This window comes from Pristiophorus japonicus, chromosome 1 (genome assembly GCF_044704955.1).
Source record: "Pristiophorus japonicus isolate sPriJap1 chromosome 1, sPriJap1.hap1, whole genome shotgun sequence".
In the NCBI taxonomy this organism is placed as follows: Eukaryota; Metazoa; Chordata; class Chondrichthyes; family Pristiophoridae; genus Pristiophorus; species Pristiophorus japonicus.
Window position 1 is genome coordinate 19,151,509 of NC_091977.1, and position 22,557 is coordinate 19,174,065.

The 22,557-nt window shown below is 48.0% G+C and overlaps 1 protein-coding gene across 1 annotated transcript in view; it reads right to left on the reverse strand.

The window, feature by feature from the left end:
• Window positions 1-20,533, reverse strand: part of LOC139276698 (probable ATP-dependent RNA helicase DDX60) — a 159,552-nt gene extending 139,019 nt beyond the window's left edge. The window contains exons 1-7 of the mRNA XM_070894704.1: window positions 20,043-20,533; window positions 19,015-19,084; window positions 17,645-17,834; window positions 12,101-12,457; window positions 11,451-11,564; window positions 7,376-7,540; window positions 1,250-1,402 (exon numbers count right to left, since the gene is read on the reverse strand). Coding sequence (XP_070750805.1) covers window positions 1,250-1,402; window positions 7,376-7,540; window positions 11,451-11,564; window positions 12,101-12,457; window positions 17,645-17,834; window positions 19,015-19,084; window positions 20,043-20,385 — 1,392 coding nt within the window. The 5' untranslated portion in view covers window positions 20,386-20,533. The remainder of the gene's footprint in view (window positions 1-1,249; window positions 1,403-7,375; window positions 7,541-11,450; window positions 11,565-12,100; window positions 12,458-17,644; window positions 17,835-19,014; window positions 19,085-20,042) is intronic.
• Between the last annotated feature and the right edge of the window lie 2,024 nt (window positions 20,534-22,557).

Consider the following 22,557-nt stretch of genomic DNA (forward strand, 5'->3'; position numbering starts at 1 on the left):
AGCGCCGGGGAGGAGGTGCTAAGGGGTTAGTGATTGGACTCGCCGAACATAACGACGCCTACGAACCTCAGTGCCGGTTTAACACTGGCGTAACTCTTACCGCCTGGGCCTCTAGCGCGTCGCCGATCATGATGTCATAAAGTACGCAGCGCCCCGTTACCGCGCCGGATGTGAAATTGCCTCCCGGCCCCGGCTGTATCACCTTTATTATTGGCACCAGTCTGGTGCCTGCTGAAAGCTTTCGATGTTTCATTTCTGCGCGATGACCAAGCCCTCCACTTTGTGATGGTGTCTGGGGCTGTAATGGCAGTCGCGCAGGTCGCCTGACAACATCCTCATTATCATCATAGGCAGTCCCTCGAACTCGAGGAAGACTTGCTTCCACTCGAAAAGTGAGTTCTCAGGTGGCTGAACAGTCCAATACGGGAATTACAGTCTCTGTCACGGGTGGGACAGACAGAGGTTGAGGGAAAGGGTGGGTGGGGAGTCAGGTTTGCCGCACGCTCCTTCCGCTGCCTGCGCTTGCTTTCTCCATGCTCTCGGCGACGAGACGCGAGGTGCTCAGCGCCCTCCCAGATGCTCTTCCTCCACTTTGGGTGGTCTTGGACCTGGGAATCCCAGGTGTCGGTGGAGATGTTGCATTTTGTCAAGGAGGCCTTGAGGGTGTCCTTGAAACGTTTCCTCTGCCCACCTGCCATGTAGGAGTTCTGAGTACAGCGCTTGCTTTGGGAGTCTCGTGTCGGGCATGCGGACGATGTTGCCCACCCAACACAGAACTGTCGACAATATTGTGCACATCCTTGGCCCTTCCCTTTAAGCGAGGGAAACAGCCTCTGATGCTGTTGGCAATGCGCTCCACATTGTTCAGCGCTCTGCTACTACCGCCTCACTCTCGGACTTTAGCGCCCTCAGAAAAGCGGTTAGCACTTGATTTAACGCTCCACTTCCCTCTTGGAGCGCTAAAGCTGAATTTCCCGGCAGGAGAGAATCGTTAGCACCTGGCGTTACTTTTTCTACCTTTCAAAAGTTAGCGCGGGGTGCTACGGAATTTGTGGCATCACAGAAATTTACAGCACAGAGGCAGGCCATTCGGCCCATCGTGCCTGTGCTGATATGCTGATAGGATTAGGTGAACAGGGTTGGGAGGAGGCTCGTGTGGAGCATAAACACCAGCATAGACCTGTTGGTCTGTTAATGTGAAGTAAATTCTATGTAATTCTATGTAATGAATACCAGTATCTGTACTTACTAGCGTTAAAAACTGATTAACTGGCTTTGTCCAACGACCGTTGTTTTTAAGAGCTCTTTGGGACAACGGTAGGTTACGTTGGAGTGTCACATGAAGGCAATACATTCTGCAAACATCTGCCGCACCTTGAATAGTCAGTTCTTCAGGTTCAGCCTGTTTGAAACACACACAACAAAAACAAAAGTTTAAACTTAAAAGTTAAAAGTGAACTTTGCCCATTGGAGAACATAAGAACATAATAACATAAGAAATAGGAGCAGGAGTAGGCCATTCGGCCCCTCAAGCCTGCAGCGTCATTCAATAAGATCATGGCAGATCTTCTACCTCAACTGCACTTGCCTGCACTGTCCCCACATCCCTTGATTCCCTTAGTATCCAAAAATCTATCGAGTGCTGTCTTGAATATACTCAACGACTGAGCATCCACAGACCTCTGGGTTAGAGAATTCCAAAGATTCACCACCCTCTGAGTGAAGAAATTTCTCCTCAGTCCTCAATGGCCAACCCCTTGTTTTGAGACTGTGACCCCTGGTTCTAGACTCCCCCAGCCAGGGGAAACATCCTCCCAGCATCTACCCTGTCAAGCCCTGTAAGAATTGTATATGTTTCAGTGAGATCACCTCTCATTCTTCTAAACGCTCGGGAATATAGGCCTAGTCCAAAACTGTACGCAGTACTCTGGGTGTGGTCTCACCAAGGCCCGACACAATTGCAGTAATTGGAGGAAATAGCTTCAATCCAAATATATTTCACCACCCTCAAGACGCTGTGCAATGTGCCTCCTCCCTCAACTGACACGTTCCCGTTTCTGGAGGTAAGCAGCGTGATGGGCAGTCCTTCCATCACACATTGGTTCCCCCTGGGTACAAAAGACCTACGTGAATGGCAGGTTAGTGGAGCAATTTAATGTGAGGGTCAATGAGCAAAGTTCTGGCTGGGCGCAATGGAATCAATGGAGATCTATTTTCGGAAAACATCAATTTGTTTTAAATTCTTGGGATGTGGGCGTCGCTGCCAAAGCCGGCATTTATTGCCCATTCCTAACTGACCTTGACAAGGTGGTGGTGGTAGAGCATCTTCTTAGGAATATAGGAATTGCACCGTGAAAAAAGACCAGTTAGTCCACGGACAGTCTAGACCTTTCGGGGGTGATGTCAGGGAGCACTTCTTCAAACAAAGAGTTAGTGGAAATCTGGAATTTTCTCCCCCAAAAAGCTGCTGAGATTTTTCAATGGAAAATGTCATAACTGAGATTGATATTTGAAGGCAAGGGTATTAAAGGTTACGGAACCAAGGCGGGTAGATGATCTAATTGTACTTGCACAACAGGCTCGAGGAGCTGAATGGCCTCCTCCTGTTCCTATGCTTCTAAGTGGAGGATGAGCAGAGGAGGATGTGGGCTGGACACAGAGCTAGAGGAGATCATGTAGATAAGATGGAGTTAGAATATGGAGGGATTTGAAAATGAGGACCATGGCTTTAAGGTCAATAGACTGGGAGGGGATGGGGAGGTGGGGGGGCAGTGAGCCAATGCTGCTTGGCAAGGACAAAAGTGTTGGGTGTGGCAGTCCTTATACAATAGAGGACTTAAAAGGAATATGAAAGAAAGATTTTCCTTTATATAGCACCGATCATAACCTCAGTCCCAAAGTACTTCACAGCCAATGAAGTACTTTTGAAGCGTAGTCACTGTTGTAACGCCCATCACCATTTTACGTTGGAGTATGCATGATCTTTTGCGCTAATTCTAAAGTCCATGTGCCAGAAACAGTTCCCCCCCACCCCGGCCCATAAAAATGACCACGCCCCCGGTCAGAATGGTGTGTTGCCGCCGATTGTGCCCGTTTGGGGGGGGGGGGGGGGCAGGAGTGGTCATCACATTGTGCCCAGATTCTTAGGTGCACAGGCACCCATAATATCGTGAATCCAACGTTAATCACCTGACCTACCGTGACCAATGATCAATTGAAGCCACTGACCCAGATCTGTTCCCATTGCTGCAGCAAGTTCTTTAAATTCAGTCAATTAATCTATTCCTGGTGCACAAGACCTGTGACCAGCGCTCAGTTGAAGCCACACAGGTGTGTGCATTGTGCTCTGCTGCAGTAATTTGTTCATTGAGGACCGCAGTGACCAGTGAACTATTCGAGCCAATTAAAATGTCAGACCAAGCGCATTAAATTAATCAGCTTTTCCTTTAGTATTAGTGTTTAATTCACTGCTGTAATATACGCACCTGAGAGGATGTATAATTTAAAATAGCTGTGAAGCTGTTGCATTGAGCAAGTGCTCTACTCGGAACTCCTTCATGGCAAGCGAGCCAAAGGTGGACAGAGGAAACATTTCAAGGACACCCTCAAAGTCTCCTTGATGTTGAATCATTGTGGGTGGAGATTAGAGATAGTAAGGGGAAAAAGTTACTGGTGGGCGTAGTTTATAGGCCCCCAAATAATAACTTCACGGTGTGGCAGAAAATAATCAAGGGAATAATGGAGGCATGTGAAAAAGGAACGGCAGTAATCATGGGGGATTTTGATCTACATATCGATTGGTCAAATCAAATCGCACGGGGTAGCCTTGAGGAGGAATTCATAGAATGCATACGGGATTGTTTCTTAGAACAGTATGTTACTGAACCTACAAGGCAGCAAGCTATCTTAGATCTGGTCCTGTGTAACGAGACAGGCATAATAAACGATCTCCGAGTAAAAGATCCTCTCGGAATGAGTGATCACAGTATGGTTGAATTTGTAATACAGATTGAGGGTGAGGAAGTAGTGTCTCAAACGAGCGTATTATGCTGAAACAAAGGGGACTACAGTGGGATGAGGGCAGAGTTGGCTAAAGTAGACTGGAAACAGAGACTAAACGGTGGCACAATTGAGGAAAAGTGGAGGACTTTTAAGGAGCTCTTTCATAGTGCACAACAAAAATATATTCCAGTGAAAAAGAAGGGCGGGAAGAGAAGAGATAACCAGCCGTGGATAACCAAGGAAATAAAGGAGAGTATTAAATTAAAAACCATTGCGTATAAGGTGGCCAAGGTTAGTGGGAAATGAGCAGATTGGGAAAATTTTAAACGACAGCAAAGAATGACTAAGAAAGCAATAAAGAAAGGAAAGATAGATTACGAAGGTAAACTTGCGCAAAACATAAAAACAGACAGTAAAAGCTTTTACAGATATATAAAACGGAAAAGAGTGACTAAAATAAATGTTGTTCCCTTAGAAGATGAGAAGGGGGATTTAATAATGGGAAATGTGGAAATGGCTGAGACCTTAAACAATTATTTTGCTTCAGTCTTCACAGTGGAAGACACAAAAACCATGCCAAAAATTGCTGGTCACGGGAATGTGGGAAGGGAGGACCTTGAGACAATCACTATCACTAGGGGGCTAGTGCTGGATAGGCTAATGGGACTCAAGGTAGACAAGTCCCCTGGTCCTGATGAAATGCATCCTAGGGTATTAAAAGAGATGACGTAAGTTATAGCAGATGCATTCGTTATAATCTACCAAAATTCTCTGGACTCTGGGGAGGTACCAGCAGATTGGAAAGCAGCTAATGTAACGCCTCTGTTTAAAAAAGGGGGCAGACAAAAGGCAGATAACTATAGACCGGTTAGTTTAACATCTGTAGTGGGGAAAATGCTTGAAGCTATCATTAAGGAAGAAATAGTGGGACATCTAAATAGGAATAGTGCAATCAAGCAGACGCAACATGGATTCATGAAGGGGAAATCATGTTTAACTAATTTACTGGAATTCTTTGAGGATATAACGAGCATGGTGGTTAGAGGATGTGGTGTGTTTAAATTTCCAAAAGGCATTCGATAAGGTGCCACACAAAAGATTACTGCAGAAGATAAAAGTACACAGAGTCAGAGGAAATGTATTAGCATGAATAGAGAATTGGCTAGCTAACAGAAAGCAGAGAGTCGGGATAAATGGGTCCTTTTCGGGTTGGAAATCGGTGATTAGTGGTGTGCCACAGGGATCGGTGCTGGGACCACAACTGTTTACAATATACATAGATGACCTGGAAGAGGGGACAGAGTGTAGTGTTACAAAATTTGCAGATGACACAAAGATTAATGGGAAAGCGGGTTGTGTCGAGGACACAGAGAGGCTGCAAAGAGATTTAGATAGGTTAAGCGAATGGGCTAAGGTTTGGCAGATGGAATACAATGTCGGAAAATGTGAGGTCACCCACCTTGGAAAAAAAAACAGTAAAAGGGAATATTATTTGAATGGGGAGAAATTACAACATGCTGCGGTGCAGAGGGACCTGGGGATCCTTGTGCATGAATCCCAAAAAGTTAGTTTGCAGGTGCAGTAGGTAATCAGGAAGGCGAATGGAATGTTGGCTTTCATTGCGAGAGGGATGGAGTACAAAAGCAGGGAGGTCCTGCTGCAACTGTACAGGGTATTGGTGAGGCCGCACCTGGAGTACTGCGTGCAGTTTTGGTCACCTTACTTAAGGAAGAATATACTAGCTTTGGAGGGGGTACAGAGACGATTCACTAGGCTGATTCCGGAGATGGGGGGGTTAACTTATGTTGATAGATTGAATAGACTGGGTCTTTACTCATTGGAGTTCAGAAGGATGAGGGCAGGTCTTATAGGAACATTTAAAATAATAAAAGGGATAGTCAAGATAGAGGCGGAGAGGTTGTTTCCACTGGTCGAGGAGACGAGAACTAGGGGGCACAGCCTCAAAATACAAGGGAGCCAATTTAAAACCGAGTTGAGAAGGAATTTCTTCTCCCAGAGCATTGTGAATCTGTGGAATTCTCTGCCCAAGGAAGCAGTTGAGGCTAGCTCATTGAATGTATTCAAGTCACAGATAGATAGATTTTTAACCAATAAGAGAATTAAGGGTTACGGGCAGCAGGCGGGTAAGTGGAGCCGAGTCCACGGCCAGATCAGCCATGATCTTGTTGAATGGCGGAGCAGGCTCGAAGGGCTTGATGGCCTACTCCTGTTCCTAATTCTTATGTTCTTATGTTCTTATATAAATTGCAACATCCCCACCGACACCTGGGAATCCCTGGCCAAAAATTGCCCTAAGGGAGGAAGTGCATCCGGGGGGACGCTGAGTACCTCGACTCTCGTCGCTGAGAGCATGCAGGGGCCAAGTGCAGGCAGCAGATGGAGCGTGCGGCAAACCAGTCCCACACACCCTTTCCTTCAACCACTGTCTGTCCCACCTGTGGTTCTCGCATTGGACTGTTCAGTCACCTAAGAACTAATTTTTAGAGTGGAAGCAAGTCTTCCTCGATTCCGAGAGACTGCCTATGATGATGATGTGAGTGGCTTAACCAGTCACGTGATATTCACAAGCCTCAATAAAACCCCAGTCACTTGGGTCTAGGTCATTCACGTTGAGGTATGCTGTTGTGAGCCTAGTGGATGAACTGGTAATGTGTAGCGTGATTGTTAAACCTTTGCTAATAAACCAACTAGTTCTTAATAGCAATGCATTACTTTGAATTCTTAAGCAAAGAACCCATGAAGCAAATACATTACAGTTGCCACCTCTCTTCTAGAAATGTCCATCTTGAAGAAGTTCTGCTCTTCTCTCCGATGGGATTTCCGTTTGTCTATTTTACCTTGTTCATCTTCATTGCTTTCTGTTTCCCTTCCCCCCGCCTTTCCCTGCCCCTGCACGAGCTTAAAAACTGTTACATCTCAAACTTTTCCAGCTCTGCCGAAAGACCATCGATCTGAACTGTTAACTCTGTTTCTCTCTCCACAGACACTGCCTGACCCGCTGAGTGATTCCAGCATATTCTGTATTTATTTCATCATCGATCTGCCCTGCTTGACAAGTTGAAGCATAGCTCACTTTCAGACGGTCCCTCCCCTCTTAGCGATGCTGGGAGATGCTGCTCCAGTCACCAATCGATAACGCTCGATTGCGTTTGCTCGATTGCATTGGTACATGGGAGATTTTACGTTTGGATTTATGCTGATGAGCTGAAACCTCAGTGTGACCTCAACTCGGCAAAACCAGTGCCGTGTCCAGCGCATTCTGGGCACAGTTTGCCGATTCCACCCCCAAGCAGAAGCCCTACACCAAGGAAAGCACATTTCTAACCAGAGGCGGTTAAGTGGAGAGAGTTACCTCTTTGTTTTCTGTCGTTCCTCTCTGTTCTGCTGTAGTTTTCACGGCGGCCATTTTGTAACCGCAAACCTTAAGCGCCGCTGAGCAGGACACAACACAAACAATTCTGCTGATGTCCGATCCCTTGGGCCCCAAGCGCTTCAGCTGAGAGTAGCTGCGGAGGATCTGAAAGAGTACAGCATTGTAATCATTCTGTGTGATGTATGTACAATAGATTAGGACCCACTGTTACATCCCCAGTATTGAAGCACTGACCACACTCGGTCAGCTTCACTGGGCAGGCCACATAGTACGCATGCCAGATACGAGACTCCCTAAGCAAATGCTTTATGCGGGGCTCCTTCATGGTAAACGAGCCAAAGGAGGACAGCGGAAACGTTATAAGGACACCCTCAAAGCCTCCCTGGTAAAGTGCGACATCACCACTGACACCTGGGAGCCCCTGGCCGCAGTCCGCCCGAGGTGGAGAAAGTCCATCCGGGAGGGCGTTGAGCTCTTCAAGTCTCAACGCAAAGAGCGTGAAGAGGCCAAGCGCAGGCAGCGGAAGGAGCGCGCGGCAAACCAGCCTCACCGACCCCTTCCATCGCCAAATATCTGTCCCCCCTGTAACAGGGTCTGTGGCTCTCGTATCGGACTGTTCAGCCATCAAAGAACTCACTTTGGGAGTGGAAGCAAGTCCTCTTCGATTCCGAGGGACTGCCTATGATGATGACGAGTACTGCAGCCGATGTTGCAGCAGAGAAACAAAGCTCATTAATCCTGCATTTCTCCACATGAGCATCCTGGTCTAACTGCACTCTCCTGCTTGCCCATCACACCCAATAATATTCCTCCTTTTTGGGGCAATGAACTAATTAGGTGGGTCGCACTCGTGCCTTTGAGTCAGGAAATTGTGGGTTCAAGTCCCACTCCAGAGACTTGATCACATAAAATCTAGGCTAACACTCCAGTACTGAGGGAGTGCTGCACTGTTGGAGGTGCTGTCTTTTGGGTAAGGTGTTAAACTGAAACCCAGTCTGCTCTCTCACCCAGAAGGACAAGGGCCGCAGGCGGATGGGAACACCATCACCTCCATGTTCCCCTCCAAGTTATGCACCATCATGACTTGGAAATATATTGCCATTCCTTCATCGTTACTGGGTCAAAATCCTGGAACTCCCTCCCTAACAGCACTGTGGGAGCACCTTCACCACACGGACTGCAGCGGTTCAAGGCGGCGGCTCAACACCACCTTCTCAAGGGCAATTAGGGATGGGTAATAAATGCTGGCCTTGCCAGCGACGCCCACATCCCTGAACAAATTAAAAAAATATTTTAAAAATCCCATGACACAATTTCGAAGAAGAGCAGGCGAGTTATCCCTGGTGTCCTGGCCAATATTTATTCCTCAAGCAACATGAACTAAAACACCTTATCTGATTATTATCACATTGCTGTTTGTGGGAACTTGGTGTAGGCAAATTGGCTGCTGCATTTCCTACATTCCTACAATGACTGGACCAATACTGCTGCATTGGCTGTTTAGCGATTTGGGACAGCATTCAGCACAGACGGAGGCCATTTGACCCATCATGCCTGTGAAAGAGCTTTCCAAATAGTCCCACTCCTCTGCTCTTTCCCCATAACCCTGCAAATTTTAACCCTTCAAGTATTTATCCAGTTCCCTTCTGAAAGTTACTATTGAATCTGCTTCCAACACCCTTTCAGGCAGTGCATTCCCGGCCCAAATGATATTGGCTCAGAAGATCAAGATGTAGAATCAGTTTGGGTGGAGATAAGAAATAATGGGAAAAAGTCACTGGTGGGTGTAGTCTATAGGCCCCTAAATAGTAGCTACACTGCTGGATGGAGTATAAATCAAGAGATAATGTAAAAAATGTCTGGCAATAACCATGGGCGATTTAAATTTTCATATCGATTGGACAAATCAAATTGGCCACAGTAGTCGTGAGAAAGAGTTCATACAGTGTATCCGGGATAGTTTCCTTCAACAGTTTGTTGTGGAACCAATCAGGGAGCAGGCTATCCTGGATATGGTACTGTGTAATGAAACAGGATTAATAAATTATCTCCTAGTAAAGGATCCTCTAGGAAAGAGTGATCATAGCATGGTTGAATTTAAAATTCAGTTCGAGGGTGAGAAAGTTGGATCTCCAACCAATGTCCTGATCTTAAATAAAGGTGATTACAAAGTTGACTAAAGTGAACTGGGAAAATAGATTAAAGTGCAAGACGGTTGATAAGCAGTGGAAGACATTTAAGGAGATATTTCATAACTTTCAACAAAAATATATTCCAGTGAGAAGGAAAGACTTTAAGAGAAGTGAATACTATCCGTGGATAACTAAGGAAGTAAAGAATGGTAGCAAATGAAAACAATGGCATAAAAAGTGGTCAGGATTAGTGGGAGGACAGAGGATTGGGACATTTTTAAAAGGCAGCAAAGAACAACTAAAAATATGATTAAAAGAGGGAAGATAGATTATTAAAGTAAACTAGCATAAAATATAAAAACAGATAGTAAGAGTTTCTACAGTTACATAAAAAACAAAAGAGTGGTGAAAGTAACTGTTGGTCTGCTGGAGGATGAGACTGGGAAATTAATAATGGAGAACAGGGAAATGGCAGAGACGTTGAACAAATATTTTGTATCAGTCTTCACGGTAGAAGACACTAAAAAAATCCCACTGGTGGATAATCAAGGGGCTATAGGGAGGGAGGAACTTAATAATATGACTATCATGAACTGGTAATGGGACTAAAGGTGGACAAGTCCCCTGGACCTGATGGCTTGCATCCCAGGGTCTTAAAAGAAGTGGCTGCAGAGATAGTGAATGTATTAGTTGTAATCTACCAAAGTTCCTTGGATTCTGGAGAGGTCCCAGCGGATTGGAAAACTGCAAATGTAACACCCCTATTTAAAAAATGAGGCAGACAGAAATCAGGAAACATTAGCTTAACATCTGTCGCTGGGAAAATGCTGGACTCCATTATTAAGGAAGCAGTAGCAGGACATTTGGAAAAGCATAATACAATCAAACAAAGTCAGCATGGTTTTATGAAAGGGAAACCATGTTTGGCAAATTTGCTGGAGTTCTTTGTGGATGTAACGAGCAGGGTGGATGAGGGAGAACCAGTGGATGTGGTGTATTTTAATTTCCAGAAAGCATTCAATAAGGTGCCACATAAAAGGTTACTGCACAAGATAAAAGCATGGATGGCGGACTTGCTAACTAACAGAAAACAAAGTCAGGATAAATGGTTCATTCTCGGGTTGGCAAACAGTAACTGGTGTGGTGCCACAGGGATTGGTGCTGGGGCCTCAACTATTTACAATCTATATTAATGAGTTGGATGAAGGGACTGAGTGTAATATAACCAAGTTTGCTGATGATACAAAGATGGGTGGAAAAGCAAGTTGCGAGGAGCACACAAAGAATCTGCAAAGGGATATAGACAGGCTAAGTGAGTGAGCAAACATTTCACAGATGGAGTATAATGTGGGAAAATGTGAGGTTATCCACTTTGGCAAGAAAAATAAAAAAGCAAATTATAATTTAAATGGAGAGAGATTACAAAATGCAGCAATACAGAGGTACCTGGGGGTCCTGGTGCATGAAACACAAAAAGTTAGTATGTAGGTACAGCAAGTAATCAGGAAGGCAAATGGAATATTAGCCTTTATTGCAAGGGGGATAGAGTATAAAAGCAGAGAAGTCCTGCTACAACTGTACAGGGTATTGGTGAGACAACACCTAGAGTACTGCGTACAGTTTTGGTCACCTTATTTAAGAAGGGATATACTTGCATTGGAGGCTGTTCAGAGAAGGTCTACGAGGTTGATTCCGGAGATGAGGGGGTTGACTTATGAAGAAAGGTTAAGCAGATTGGGCCTATCCTCATTGGAGTTTAGAAGAATGAGAGGTGATCTTATTGAAACATATAAGATACTGAGGGGGCTAGACAAGGTGGATGCAGAGAAGATGTTTCCACTTGTGGGGGATTGTAGAACTAGGGAGCATAGTTTAAGAATAAGGGGTCACCCGTTTAGAACTGAGATGGAATGAGATCCTACCCCACTCAGCTTTCTCTTCATCAGTTTTTCTTCCTCTGCCGCAAAAAACATTCCACCATAAAAAGGTGCAAGTTTCACGAGTTGTTGCTGGGCACTTTTGAATTCTGCCTCGTACTGCATTGTTAGGGAGAAAAGCAGAAAATTCACAACAGAATGTGAGATTGTTAACCCGAACATATATATTCAGTGAAGTGACAGCGACACTGGAACATAGGAGCTGGAGGAGCCCACCCGTCCACATTCTCACTGCATCTTATCTCCGCGATGTCCTCTAGTCGTGTGTCCAGCCCACAGCCTCTTCTATTACTGCTCACCCCCCCACTTCAGAACATAGCAACAGGAGGCGCTCATTTAACCCCTCGAGCTTGTACCGCCGCTCAATTAGATCGTGGCTGATCTGTATCTTAACCCAATCTACCCGCCTTGGTTCCATAACCCATAGTACCCTTGCCTAACCCTTAATATCCGGGTCAGCCGTGGTTCAGTGGGTAGCACCTCACCTCTGAGACAGAAGGGCAAGTATGTCGATGTACGGGTCATCAGATAGATAAATAAATGGGTAGATCAATAGATAGATCAATCAGTCCTTCAATGACTGATAGGCAGACAGAAAGAAAGGTAATCTTATTTCAGAACAATTGTCTTTTTACCTGCTTAAGCGTTGAAATATTAATTGGCTTGCTGCACATGTGATAACCGTATACTCGGAGAAGATCCTGGGTCATTCCAGATGAAAGGACGATGTTTATTTTGTTCCCCAGTGTGTGAAGCATCAAAACGTGGAACCATCCAGTGCCAGGATGCCATCTCTTATTGCTTGGAAAAGCTTTGTCGGAGACCACCACAAAATAGGGGTGGTTGTCATCTAAGAATTTCTTCCATCTTGGATCAAAGCAGTTGTCGAACTCGGTGTGGACTGGGACCTCCGTGTTGTGCTGAAGGTGGAGAATCAGCGCCGTCCGGATTGAGAGATGCGAGCAATATTGTTTCCATATACATTCAGCATCCTAAAAAAGAAAACGTCAAGCTTACTTAAAGAGTAAGTCCCATCACTGGTCTTCTGTGGAACCGCTATCATCTGCCATAATGCACGGGACTGTCCCCTACCTGTTGATAAAGGAATTTGGCAGAAAATAGAGGCTCCTTAAATCTTACATACATGGGAATAGAAGCCAACATTATGCAACCAGCCCTCATACTTTAAACCTTTGAGCTCCGATATCATGCTGGTAAATCTGCACTGTTCCTTCCTGAGGTGTGGGGCCCAGAACGTTCATAAGTTTGAATACGTGAAGGGGAAAAAATTGGGGGAAAGAGAAAGCAGAGCGGGACTAAATGGAAAGCTCTTTCAAAGAGCGGGCACAGACACAATGGGACGAATTATCCGCTTCTGTGCTGTCGGGAGTGATTTTATCCCTAAATTGTCCCTAAAGTGGCCTCGGTTCAACAACTCATCCGAAAGATGGCACCTCCGACAGTCAGCACTGCACTGGGAGTGTCAACCTAGACTTTTGTGCTCAAGTCTCTCGAGGGTAGGCATGAGACAAAGAACAAATCTTACATACACAGGGCTCAAGTTTCGGCCTGAGTTGCTCCTATTTTTTTGGAGCAACTAGTTTAGAATGGAGCATCTTAGAAATTGCAATTCTCGGCATTTAGTTTGCTCCAGTTTAGTGAGTTAGAATAGTTTCATTTTAGAACAGATTTTTTTTTTCAAAAGGGGACGTGTCCAGCCACTTACACCTGTTTTGCAAGTTTAGGCAGCGAAAATTTAATCCAAACTAACTTAGAATGGAGTAAGTGTAGATTTTTGTACACTCAGAGAAACCTTGCCTACACTTAGAAATCAGGCGTAGGGAATGAGAGATGGGGGGGGAAGTTTACAAACATTAAACACTTCACTTTTACAAATAAAGAGCCATCGTCAATAATAAATGATAAATAAATCAATAATTCAATCAAGAAAAATTTAAAAATTAAAAATTAAAAAGATCAATAAATAAAAAATTAAGTTTCTACTCACCGACTACAGCACCGGGAGCCGTCCAACAGCGTGCTGGGACGGGGCCCTCCCAATGTCTCTCTGTCTCTGTCAGTGTCTCTCTGTGTTTCTGACAGCAAGGGGTGGGGGGAGGAAGGCGGGGAGGGAAAGGAGGGGTGAGGGAGGGAAGAGGGAAGGGGGGAAGAGGGAAGAGGGGGGAGGGGGGAGGGGGGAGAGGGGGTGGGGAGGGGGGGAAAAGGGAGGAAAGAGGAGGGGGAGAGGAGGGGAAAAGGAGGGGAGAGGGGGTGAAGAGAGGGGGAGGGAAGAAGAGGGGGGGAAAGAAGGGGGGGAAGAGGGAGGGTGAGGGAGGGAAGAGAGGGGGAGGTAGGGAATAGAGGAGGGGAGGGAGGGAAGAGTGGGAGAGAAGAGGAGGTGCGGGGAGGGAAGAGGAGGAGGGGGCTGGAGAGGGGAGAGGAGGGAGGGAGGGAAGAGGGAGAAGGTGGAAGAGGAGGGGGGGGAGAAGAGAAGAGGGGGAGAGGTGAGGGCTGGGGGGAGCAGCAGGAGCGGGACCTGAACCAGGGGGTGGGGGCTGAGGAGCTGTAGCGGGACTGAATGGGGTGGGGGGGGGGGGAGCCAGAGCAGGACCTGAACGGGAGGGAGGGGGGGAGCGGGACCTGAACAGGGGGTGGGGGGGGGGGGCGAGCCGTAGTGGGACTTGAACGTGTGGGGGGGTGGGGAGCGGCAGCTGAAGCCGAACAGGAGGGAGGCCCGAGTCCTATCTTCGCCGCCCCAGTGAGCCCATTCGGCCAGGGCTAGGGTCGGGCCCCTCCCACACAGCCTCGGGGGCCTGGAGCTACTGCACATGCGCGCACACTCTAGCGCGCATGTGCAGAGGTCCCGGCACTGTTTTTAGTACCGGGACCTGGCTCCGCCCCCGACCCCTTGTGCTGCGCCACGCCGAGCACGAAGACGTCCCGAGGAGACCGGAGAATCACAAGGTAAGTTTTCAGCGCCCTTTTTCTTCCAGAAAGTCGCCGCACCTCATCGAGATGCGCTGTTTTTCTGGAGGGCGGAAACTTGGGCCCACAGCATGGTAAAACTCGAGGGTAGGCATGAGACAAAGAACCAAAGAACCATGCTCTTATTTTGCCATCTCACACTGGACTTTGCGGTGTGAAAATTCTGGCAGGTAATTGGAGTGAGGACAATCGAGATTCATAGCAGCATTAGGAACAGGTGGGAGCTATTCAGCCCCTCAAGCCTGTTCCACCATTCAATTACAACATGGCTGAAATGGGACATTGTGTCCTTCAGGAATTAAAGGGTCAACAATGCAACCAGCACACTAGCTGCAACGGCTGAGATGGCATGTACACATAAACAGCAGACAGGCTTATACTAAAAAGGATCCTCTAAATTTACGTCTGAAGTGCAAGCACAGGATGTGGTTGGTAAATGGCTAGTCTAACGACTTCAAATGTATAAACCATAAACTTCAGGCGAACTTTGAATGTTACACGAGCTCAGCATAAAAATAGGTAACCAATCAGCCACTGTGCACACGGGCTTTGAACGAATCAAATGGCGCCACCGAATCATGAAGTTGAGCATGTACCTTTAAGTGTAAAAAAAGCTGTTGAAACTTACGTATTGTTGGACAGTGACCTGGTTAGGCCCAGAGCAGGTCACCGCCCGACCGGAGCAAAACAAAGACTTCTCGAATCTTCGAACCCAGACCTGGTGTCGAGTCTTTATTTTAAATACTCCACTTCAATGGCTGATCCGCATCTCCACTCCGTTTTACCGGCCTTTACTCCATGGGAGGTGAAATTGCCCCGCACCCCATCTGGGGCACACAATTCGAATTGAATGAGAATTTAGCGCTCAGCGTGATGGGCGGCTAAATGTTCCGGAATTGGGGACTTTGGATCAAACAAATCTGCGGGACAGTATTGGAGGAGTAATTCGCCCCAGTGCGGTGTTAGCGGGGCATTGATGGGGCGGTAGCTGGGTGTTAGCAGGGCGATAAGGGGTCGGGGCGGGGCAATAAGGGGTCATCGCGGGGCGATAAGGGGTCGGGGCGGGGCGATAAGGAGTCGGTGGGGCGATAAGGGGTCGGGGCGGGGCAATAAGGAGTCGGTGGGGCGATAAGGGGTCGGGGCGGGGCAATAAGGGGTCAGTGCAGGACAATAAGGGGTCGCTGCTGGGCGATAAGGGGTCAGGGCGGGGCGATAAGGGGTTGGGGCGGGGCGATAAGGGGTTGGGGCGGGGCGATAAGGGGTCGGGGCGGGGCGATAAGGGGTCGGGGCGGGGCGATAAGGGGTCGGGGCGGGGCGATAAGGGGTCGGGGCGGGGCGATAAGGGGTCGGGGCGGGGCGATAAGGGGTCGGGGCGGGGCGATAAGGGGTCGGGGCGGGGCGATAAGGGGTCGGGGCGGGGCGATAAGGGGTCGGGGCGGGGCGATAAGGGGTCGGGGCGGGGCGATAAGGGGTTGGGGCGGGGCGATAAGGGGTTGGGGCGGGGCGATAAGGGGTTGGGGCGGGGCGATAAGGGGTCAGGGCGGGGCGATAAGGGGTCGGGGCGGGGCAATAAGGGGTTGGGGCGGGGCGATAAGGGGTTGGGGCGGGGCGATAAGGGGTCAGGGCGGGGCGATAAGGGGTCAGGGCGGGGCGATAAGGGGTCTGTGCAGGACAATAAGGGGTCGCTGCTGGGCGATAAGGGGTCGGTGCGGGGCAATAAGTGGTCGGGGCGATGAGGGGGCGGGGCAATAAGTGGTCGGGGCGATGAGGGGGCGGGGCAATAAGTGGTCAGGGCGATGAGGGGGTGGGGTGATAAGAGGGTGGGGTGATAAGGAGTCGGGGCGATAAAGGGTCGGAGCAATGAAGGATCGGCGCGGGGCGATGAGGCGTCTGTGTGGGGCGATATGGGGTCGATGCGCACGACGATGTACGTCGCCACTTGAGGCGAAAAATATGGGTAGAGTCGCAAAGCCGTTTTCTCCCATATCATCCCTGAGGAAATTTCAGGTGGGGCGTTTCCATCACCTGCCCCCGTGAGAAAAGGCCTGATCGCCCCGTTAGCGACCCCCATATGTCTTGAGACCCTGACCCAACATAAATCTATCGATCTCCGTCGTGAAAGTCCAGTGTCCTCAGCATTGACAGCCTTTTGGGGAGAGAGAGCTCCAGCTTCTAACACCCTTTGTGTGAAAGAATTCTTCCCGATCACCCTCCTAATGGCCTGGCTCTAATTTTAAGGTCATGCCCTCTTGCTATGGACCCCCCTCACCCCCTCTCCCCCCGCCCCCGCCCCCTTGCCCCTTCACCCCTCGCCTCCTCAAACCTGCCCCCTCTTCCCCCTCACCCCCCGCCCGCTCTCCCCCCACCCCCTCTCCCTCTCTCCCCGACCCTCTCCCCTCATCGCCTCTCCCCTCAGCCCCTCTCCCCCGCCCCGTCTCCCCCGCCCCCTCTCCCCTCATCGCCTCTCCCCTCACCCCCTCTCCCCCCGCTCCCTCTCCCCCCTACAAGTATCAGTCTCCACCCTATCAAATCCTTTTAACATTGTAAACACTGTAATACGATCAGCCCCTCAATCATCTAAACTTAAGGGAATAGAAGCCAACATTATGCAACCTGTCCTCATAATTTAACCCTCTAAGCCTGGGTATCATGCTGGTAGATCTGCACTGGACCCGTCCAAGGCCAATATATCTTTCCTGAGGTGTGGGGCCCAGGCATAAGTTTGAATACTTGAAGGGGAATACATTTGATGAGGAGAAAGCAGAGTGGGACTAATTGGGGAGCTCTTTCAAAGTGTCGGCACAGGCACAATGGGCCGAATGGCCTCCTTCTGTGCTATCGGGGGTGATTGTAACCCGACTCGCTCAGCAGAAACCTGGCAGTTAATGTCGTCCTGGCTCTCACCTGTCTGAAAGCCGCCATGATCGCAACGTCTGTAACTTTAACTTGCTTCCCTGAGCAGGCAGCAAGGACACACGCCCAGAGCCAACAGGGTCCGTCATTACGTATACAGGTTGTGGCCCGATGACATCATTGAGACCCGACTGTAATTTTAACTCAGGCCTGAACGGGGAATCCGCCTGGAGTTAAAATCGGGGCCTAATGATTCGGTGTGTTTTATTCACACATAACCAGAACTATCCCCCAATCCTTAAGACACTATCAAAGTGACGGAAGTTTCAGTTAATTCTTACCTTAAAGAATATAATGACAAATTTCGCCTTCTTTTGGATCAAGTCGAACAAAAAACATTCCAGCAGATAAAAGAAGTGCAGGTTCTGCCCGGGGTCAACAGTTGCCTCATGAATGTACGTCATCATTAAAGAGTCTCCATCAATCACAAAGAACTCAGACTCCACAAAGTCACGAAGTAAGCTCACCTTCCTGTTTAAATAGACACACACACGCATAAGAACATAAGAAACAGGAGCTGGGGGAGGCCATTCGGCCCCTTGAGCTTGCTTCACCATTCAACAAGATCATGGCTGATCTTCCACCTCAACTCCACCTTCCCGTACTATCCCCAGAAATGGAGACATGGAGACAATTGAACCATGTCAATAAGTGGTTGGAAAATAATCCGTACCCCTTCTACTCCAAAACACCAATACCTCTTCCTCACATTGGCTCAGTCGCAGAATCATAAAATCATACAGCACACAGGAGGCCATTCAGCCCATCGTTTGCAGTGCCGGCTCTTTGAAAGAGCCATCCAATTAGTCTCACATTCTCCTCCACACCCCTCACACCCACCCCCCTCCCCACCCGCTGCTCTTTCCCCATAAGCCCTGCAATTTTTCCTTCTCTAGCATTTACCCGATTCCCTTTGGAAAGTTACAACTGAATCCTGGTCAGGCAGCGCATTCCAGATCATAACAATGCACTGCATTAAAAAGCAATTCTCCTCCTTTCTCTTTCAATGTCTTGCTCGACCTTCCTAATGAATTTTCTGAAGAGGTAACAGAGAGTTGACCACTCTCTGGGTCCACTGGGACCACTGCTCTTCACAATTTACAGTAAAGGTTTAGACTTTGGAATCAAAAACACAATTTCTAAATTTGCAGATGACACCAAATTGAGAGGGGTTAGTCAATACTGAGGAGGGCTGCAACAAATTACAGGAGGACATTAATAAACTTGCAGAATGGGCATGTAATTGGCAAATGAAGTTCAACACAGATAAATATGAGGGATTATATTTTGGTAGGAAGAATAGGGAGGTCACTTACTACTGGGAGGGACAAAGGTATCTCAGAGTACAAATACACAAATCGCATTTCTGGTATCATCCTTGTAAGTCTTCTCTGCACCCTCTCCAGTGCCTCTATATCCTTTTCATAATATGGTGACCAGAACTGTACGCAGTACTCCACATGTGGTCTAAACAATGTTCGATACAAGTTGAGCATAACTTCTCTACTTTTCAATTCTATAAAGTGCCATTAATACACAGGCTGTCTAACCTCACCCTCCTTAGCAAACAATTGAGACTCACACCCTTATTAGCCTATCTCTCCAACAAAACAGTGTGGTTAGACTGTGGGTGCAAACAATATATACTTACTGGGCTTGGGCAAAGATTCTGGTCAAATATTGTGACAACCAGCGCAAAGTCATCCAATTATTCTTTTCTTCTGTAAAACAATTTTATGACTATGATGATTAACTTCTGGCTTTTACAAGATAGAAATCAGAGAGAGATTCAATGTAAACACACAGATGATGACTGAAACACTTATAGATAACTGCAACGGTTCCCTGAGCTGAACTTTTGTGTTCATAGTATCATAGAATAGTACAGCACAAGAGGCCATTCAGCCCATCGAGTCTGTGCTGCCTCTATCGAAGAGCAATCCAGTTAGTCCCACTCCCTGCTCTTTCCCCATATCCTGCAATTCACTTTTGAAGGCTACTACTGAATCTGCATCCACTACCCCATCAGGCAGTGCATTCCAAATTCCAACCACTCTTGTGTTAAAAGGTTTTCCTTCACCTTGTTTCTGGTTCTTTTTCCAATCACCTTAAATAAATAAACAGCACCGCAATTTCTGGCAGTGGAAGGCTCTCGCCAGCACTGAACCTTCTTGATTCCCATCGATTAACTTTTCTGATCCTCAGCTACTGGCTCAGTGGGTAGCACACTCACTTCTGAGTCAGATAGGTCATGGGTTCAAGTCCCACTTCACAGAGACTTGAGCACAAAAATCGAGGCTAACAGTTCAGTGCAATACTGCGGGAGTTCTGCACTGTCGGAGGTGCTGACTTTCAGATGAGATGTTAAACCGAGGCCCCTTCTACTCTCTCAGATGGATGTAAAAAAATCCAGTGATACTATTTTGTACAAGAGCAGGACAGTTATCCCCGGTGTCCTGGCCAATATTTATCCCTCAATCAACATCACTAAAACAGATAATCTGGTCATTATCGCATTGCTATTTGTGGGAGCTTGCTGTGCGCAGATTTCTGCGGCCTTTCCTAGAGCGACTGCACATCAAAAAGTACCTCACTGGATGTAAAGTGCTTTGGTACGTCCGGTGGTCGTGAAAGGCGCTATATAAATGCAAATTATTTTTAATTCAAATCGTTACTTACCAACTGATGCTGTGTCTCCTTTATCAGAAGGAACCCCCTTGCTGACTATTGACTCCTCAGCTCCAGTCTGCGAGATGTCAAGTTCTTCATCTGAAGACTCGGGGGCCACCTGGTCCAAATTCATCTCTGCCCTGGCTGCATCCCTGGCTTCATTCAGGAGCTTGCTGCGGCGCCTGGACCTGATCTCTGCCCCAGTGTCCTCGCCCTCACTGTCCGACTCTTCCTCCTCCGAGTGCTCATCCCTGGGCGTGGAGAAGGGATCGGGGTGCTTGCCGTTGGCTGGCCTGGAGTGGTGAAGCGGTTCGAACTCAGCATCGCAGGTCCCAGACGCTTCCTCGGCCATCCCTTTATCTCAAGTTGGATCGCCCACCCTTCAACCTGTCCTCCCGCTCCCGCAAAACCAAATCCCCTGGTAGTTCCCAAGTCAGCGATCGCTGCGGTCTCTCTGCTTCACACCTGTCTCAGGGTCCTTTGGTGAACTAGCCGGCTGCTAACCATCGACACACTGTAGGCACAGTGAGCAAGGTCCAGAGTGCTGCAGCAGCAACTATTTACATCGTCTCAATGGCCCGACAGTGAAACTACCAGGAAACTGAAACTGGGCATTGGGTGTTGGCAGTTTCGTTTCACTTTCGAGGAAATGCAAATAAAGAATTAGGAGTTTGAAACACAGACACGTACACACAAGGGAAGCAAATAATGATATATATCTATGTATGATATAGAACAATATATGTTTTAATGGCCAGCTGGTTATTATTCATTGCGTGGCCTGGTTTATATCGAAACCGTGATGGGGCTTTCAGTAAAAACAGAAAATGACTGAAACACTCAGCGGGCCAGGCAGCTTCTGTGGAGAGAGAGAAACAAGAGTTAACGTTTCAGACCCATGACCCTGCCCCTTTCCCTGCCTCTGCATTTGCTTATAACCCTGTCACCTCTCTAACTTTTTCCCGTTCTGACGAAGCTGTTTCTCGCTGCACAGATGCTGCCTGACCTGCTGAGTATTCCCAACATTTTCTGTTTGTATTTCAGGTTTCCAGGCCTCCGCAGTGTTCTGCTTCAGTACGGGGCTGTCAGTACTGATCTTGCGCTGGGATAATGAGAACCGGGAAGGGGTTGTAAAATTACGAGGGGGTATAGTTTTAAGGTGGTTGGTGGAAGGTTCACAGGGGATTTGAGGGGGTGCTTCTTCACGCAGAGGGTTGTGGGGGTCTGGAACTCACTGCCTGGAAGGGTGGTGGATGCAGAAACCCTCACCACATTTAAAAGGTGCTTGGATGGGCACTTAAAGTGCCGTAACCTGCACAGACCTAGAGCTGGTAAATGGGATTAGATTAGATAACCTCTTGTTGGCTGGCGCAGATACGATGGTAAGTACTGCAGGGAATCGAATACTGCCAGGGTGATCTCCTGGACTAGTTTCGATCTCCTGGATGGGTTGGAGAAAAATTTTACCAGATTTTTTTCCCCCAATTGGCCTGGGTTTTTACCTGGTTTTTGCCTTTCCCAGGAGATCACATGGCTCCGGTTGGGGTGGAGTGTAGAATGTTTCAATGCAAGGGGTGTCGCAGTTGTGTGAGGCGGACTGGTTGGTGTTATGCTCACGATAAATGGTTAGACCAAATACTGTATGTATTGAGCAAGTGTGACCTTAGCTCCTTTATGGTAGTTCCAGAGTGCAGGTACCTCGTGGGTGGCCTGCTTATACACTGTGCTCCCAAGGGATCCCTTGGAACTCCAATAGGTAGGCCCTCTGGTGGACAGGTGTGATGCAGGTTACAAGGGGTTAAATACATAACATCACTCCCCCGTGAAGTCAAGAATACACTTATTTACAAGGTGAGACGATCTGGGGCTTTGCGCTCCCTTGTCGATCATCTCGGTACAAATGTTGGTGTGGTTGGGTTGGTCAGTTCTTCATTGGGCTGTTGGGCAGCCGGCCTTGCTGGGCTGCTGGGGATGATGAGTTCTGTTTCGTGGTCAACTGTAATGTCAGTTGCCACTTGTGTTGGCAGGTCAAAGTTGGTGGTGTCCTCTTCAGGTTGTGCGTAGCTGTTGGTGAACCACAGTTTAATTTGCTCCAAGTGTTTTCTGTGCGTTTGTCCATTGGTCAGTTTGACCTGAAACACCCTACTCCCCTCTTTGGCTGTGACCGTGCCAGCGATCCATTTGGGATCATGTCCATCATTGAGCACAAACACAGGAACATTGATCTCAATATCGCATGACAAGTTTGCACGGTCATGGTACACACTCTGTTGATGCCGCTTGTCCTCCACATGATCATGTAGATCAGGGCGGACCAGAGAGAGCCTGGTTTTAAGTTCCCTTTTCATGAGCAGCTCGGCTGGGGGAATCCCGGTGAGTGAGTGGGGTCTGGTGCGGTAGCTGAGCAGTACTCAGGACAAGCGGGTCTGCAGGGAGCCTTCCGACACACGTTTCAAGCTTTGCTTGATGGTCTGAACTGCCCGTTCTGCCTGGCCTTTGGATGCAGGCTTGAAAGGCGCAGATG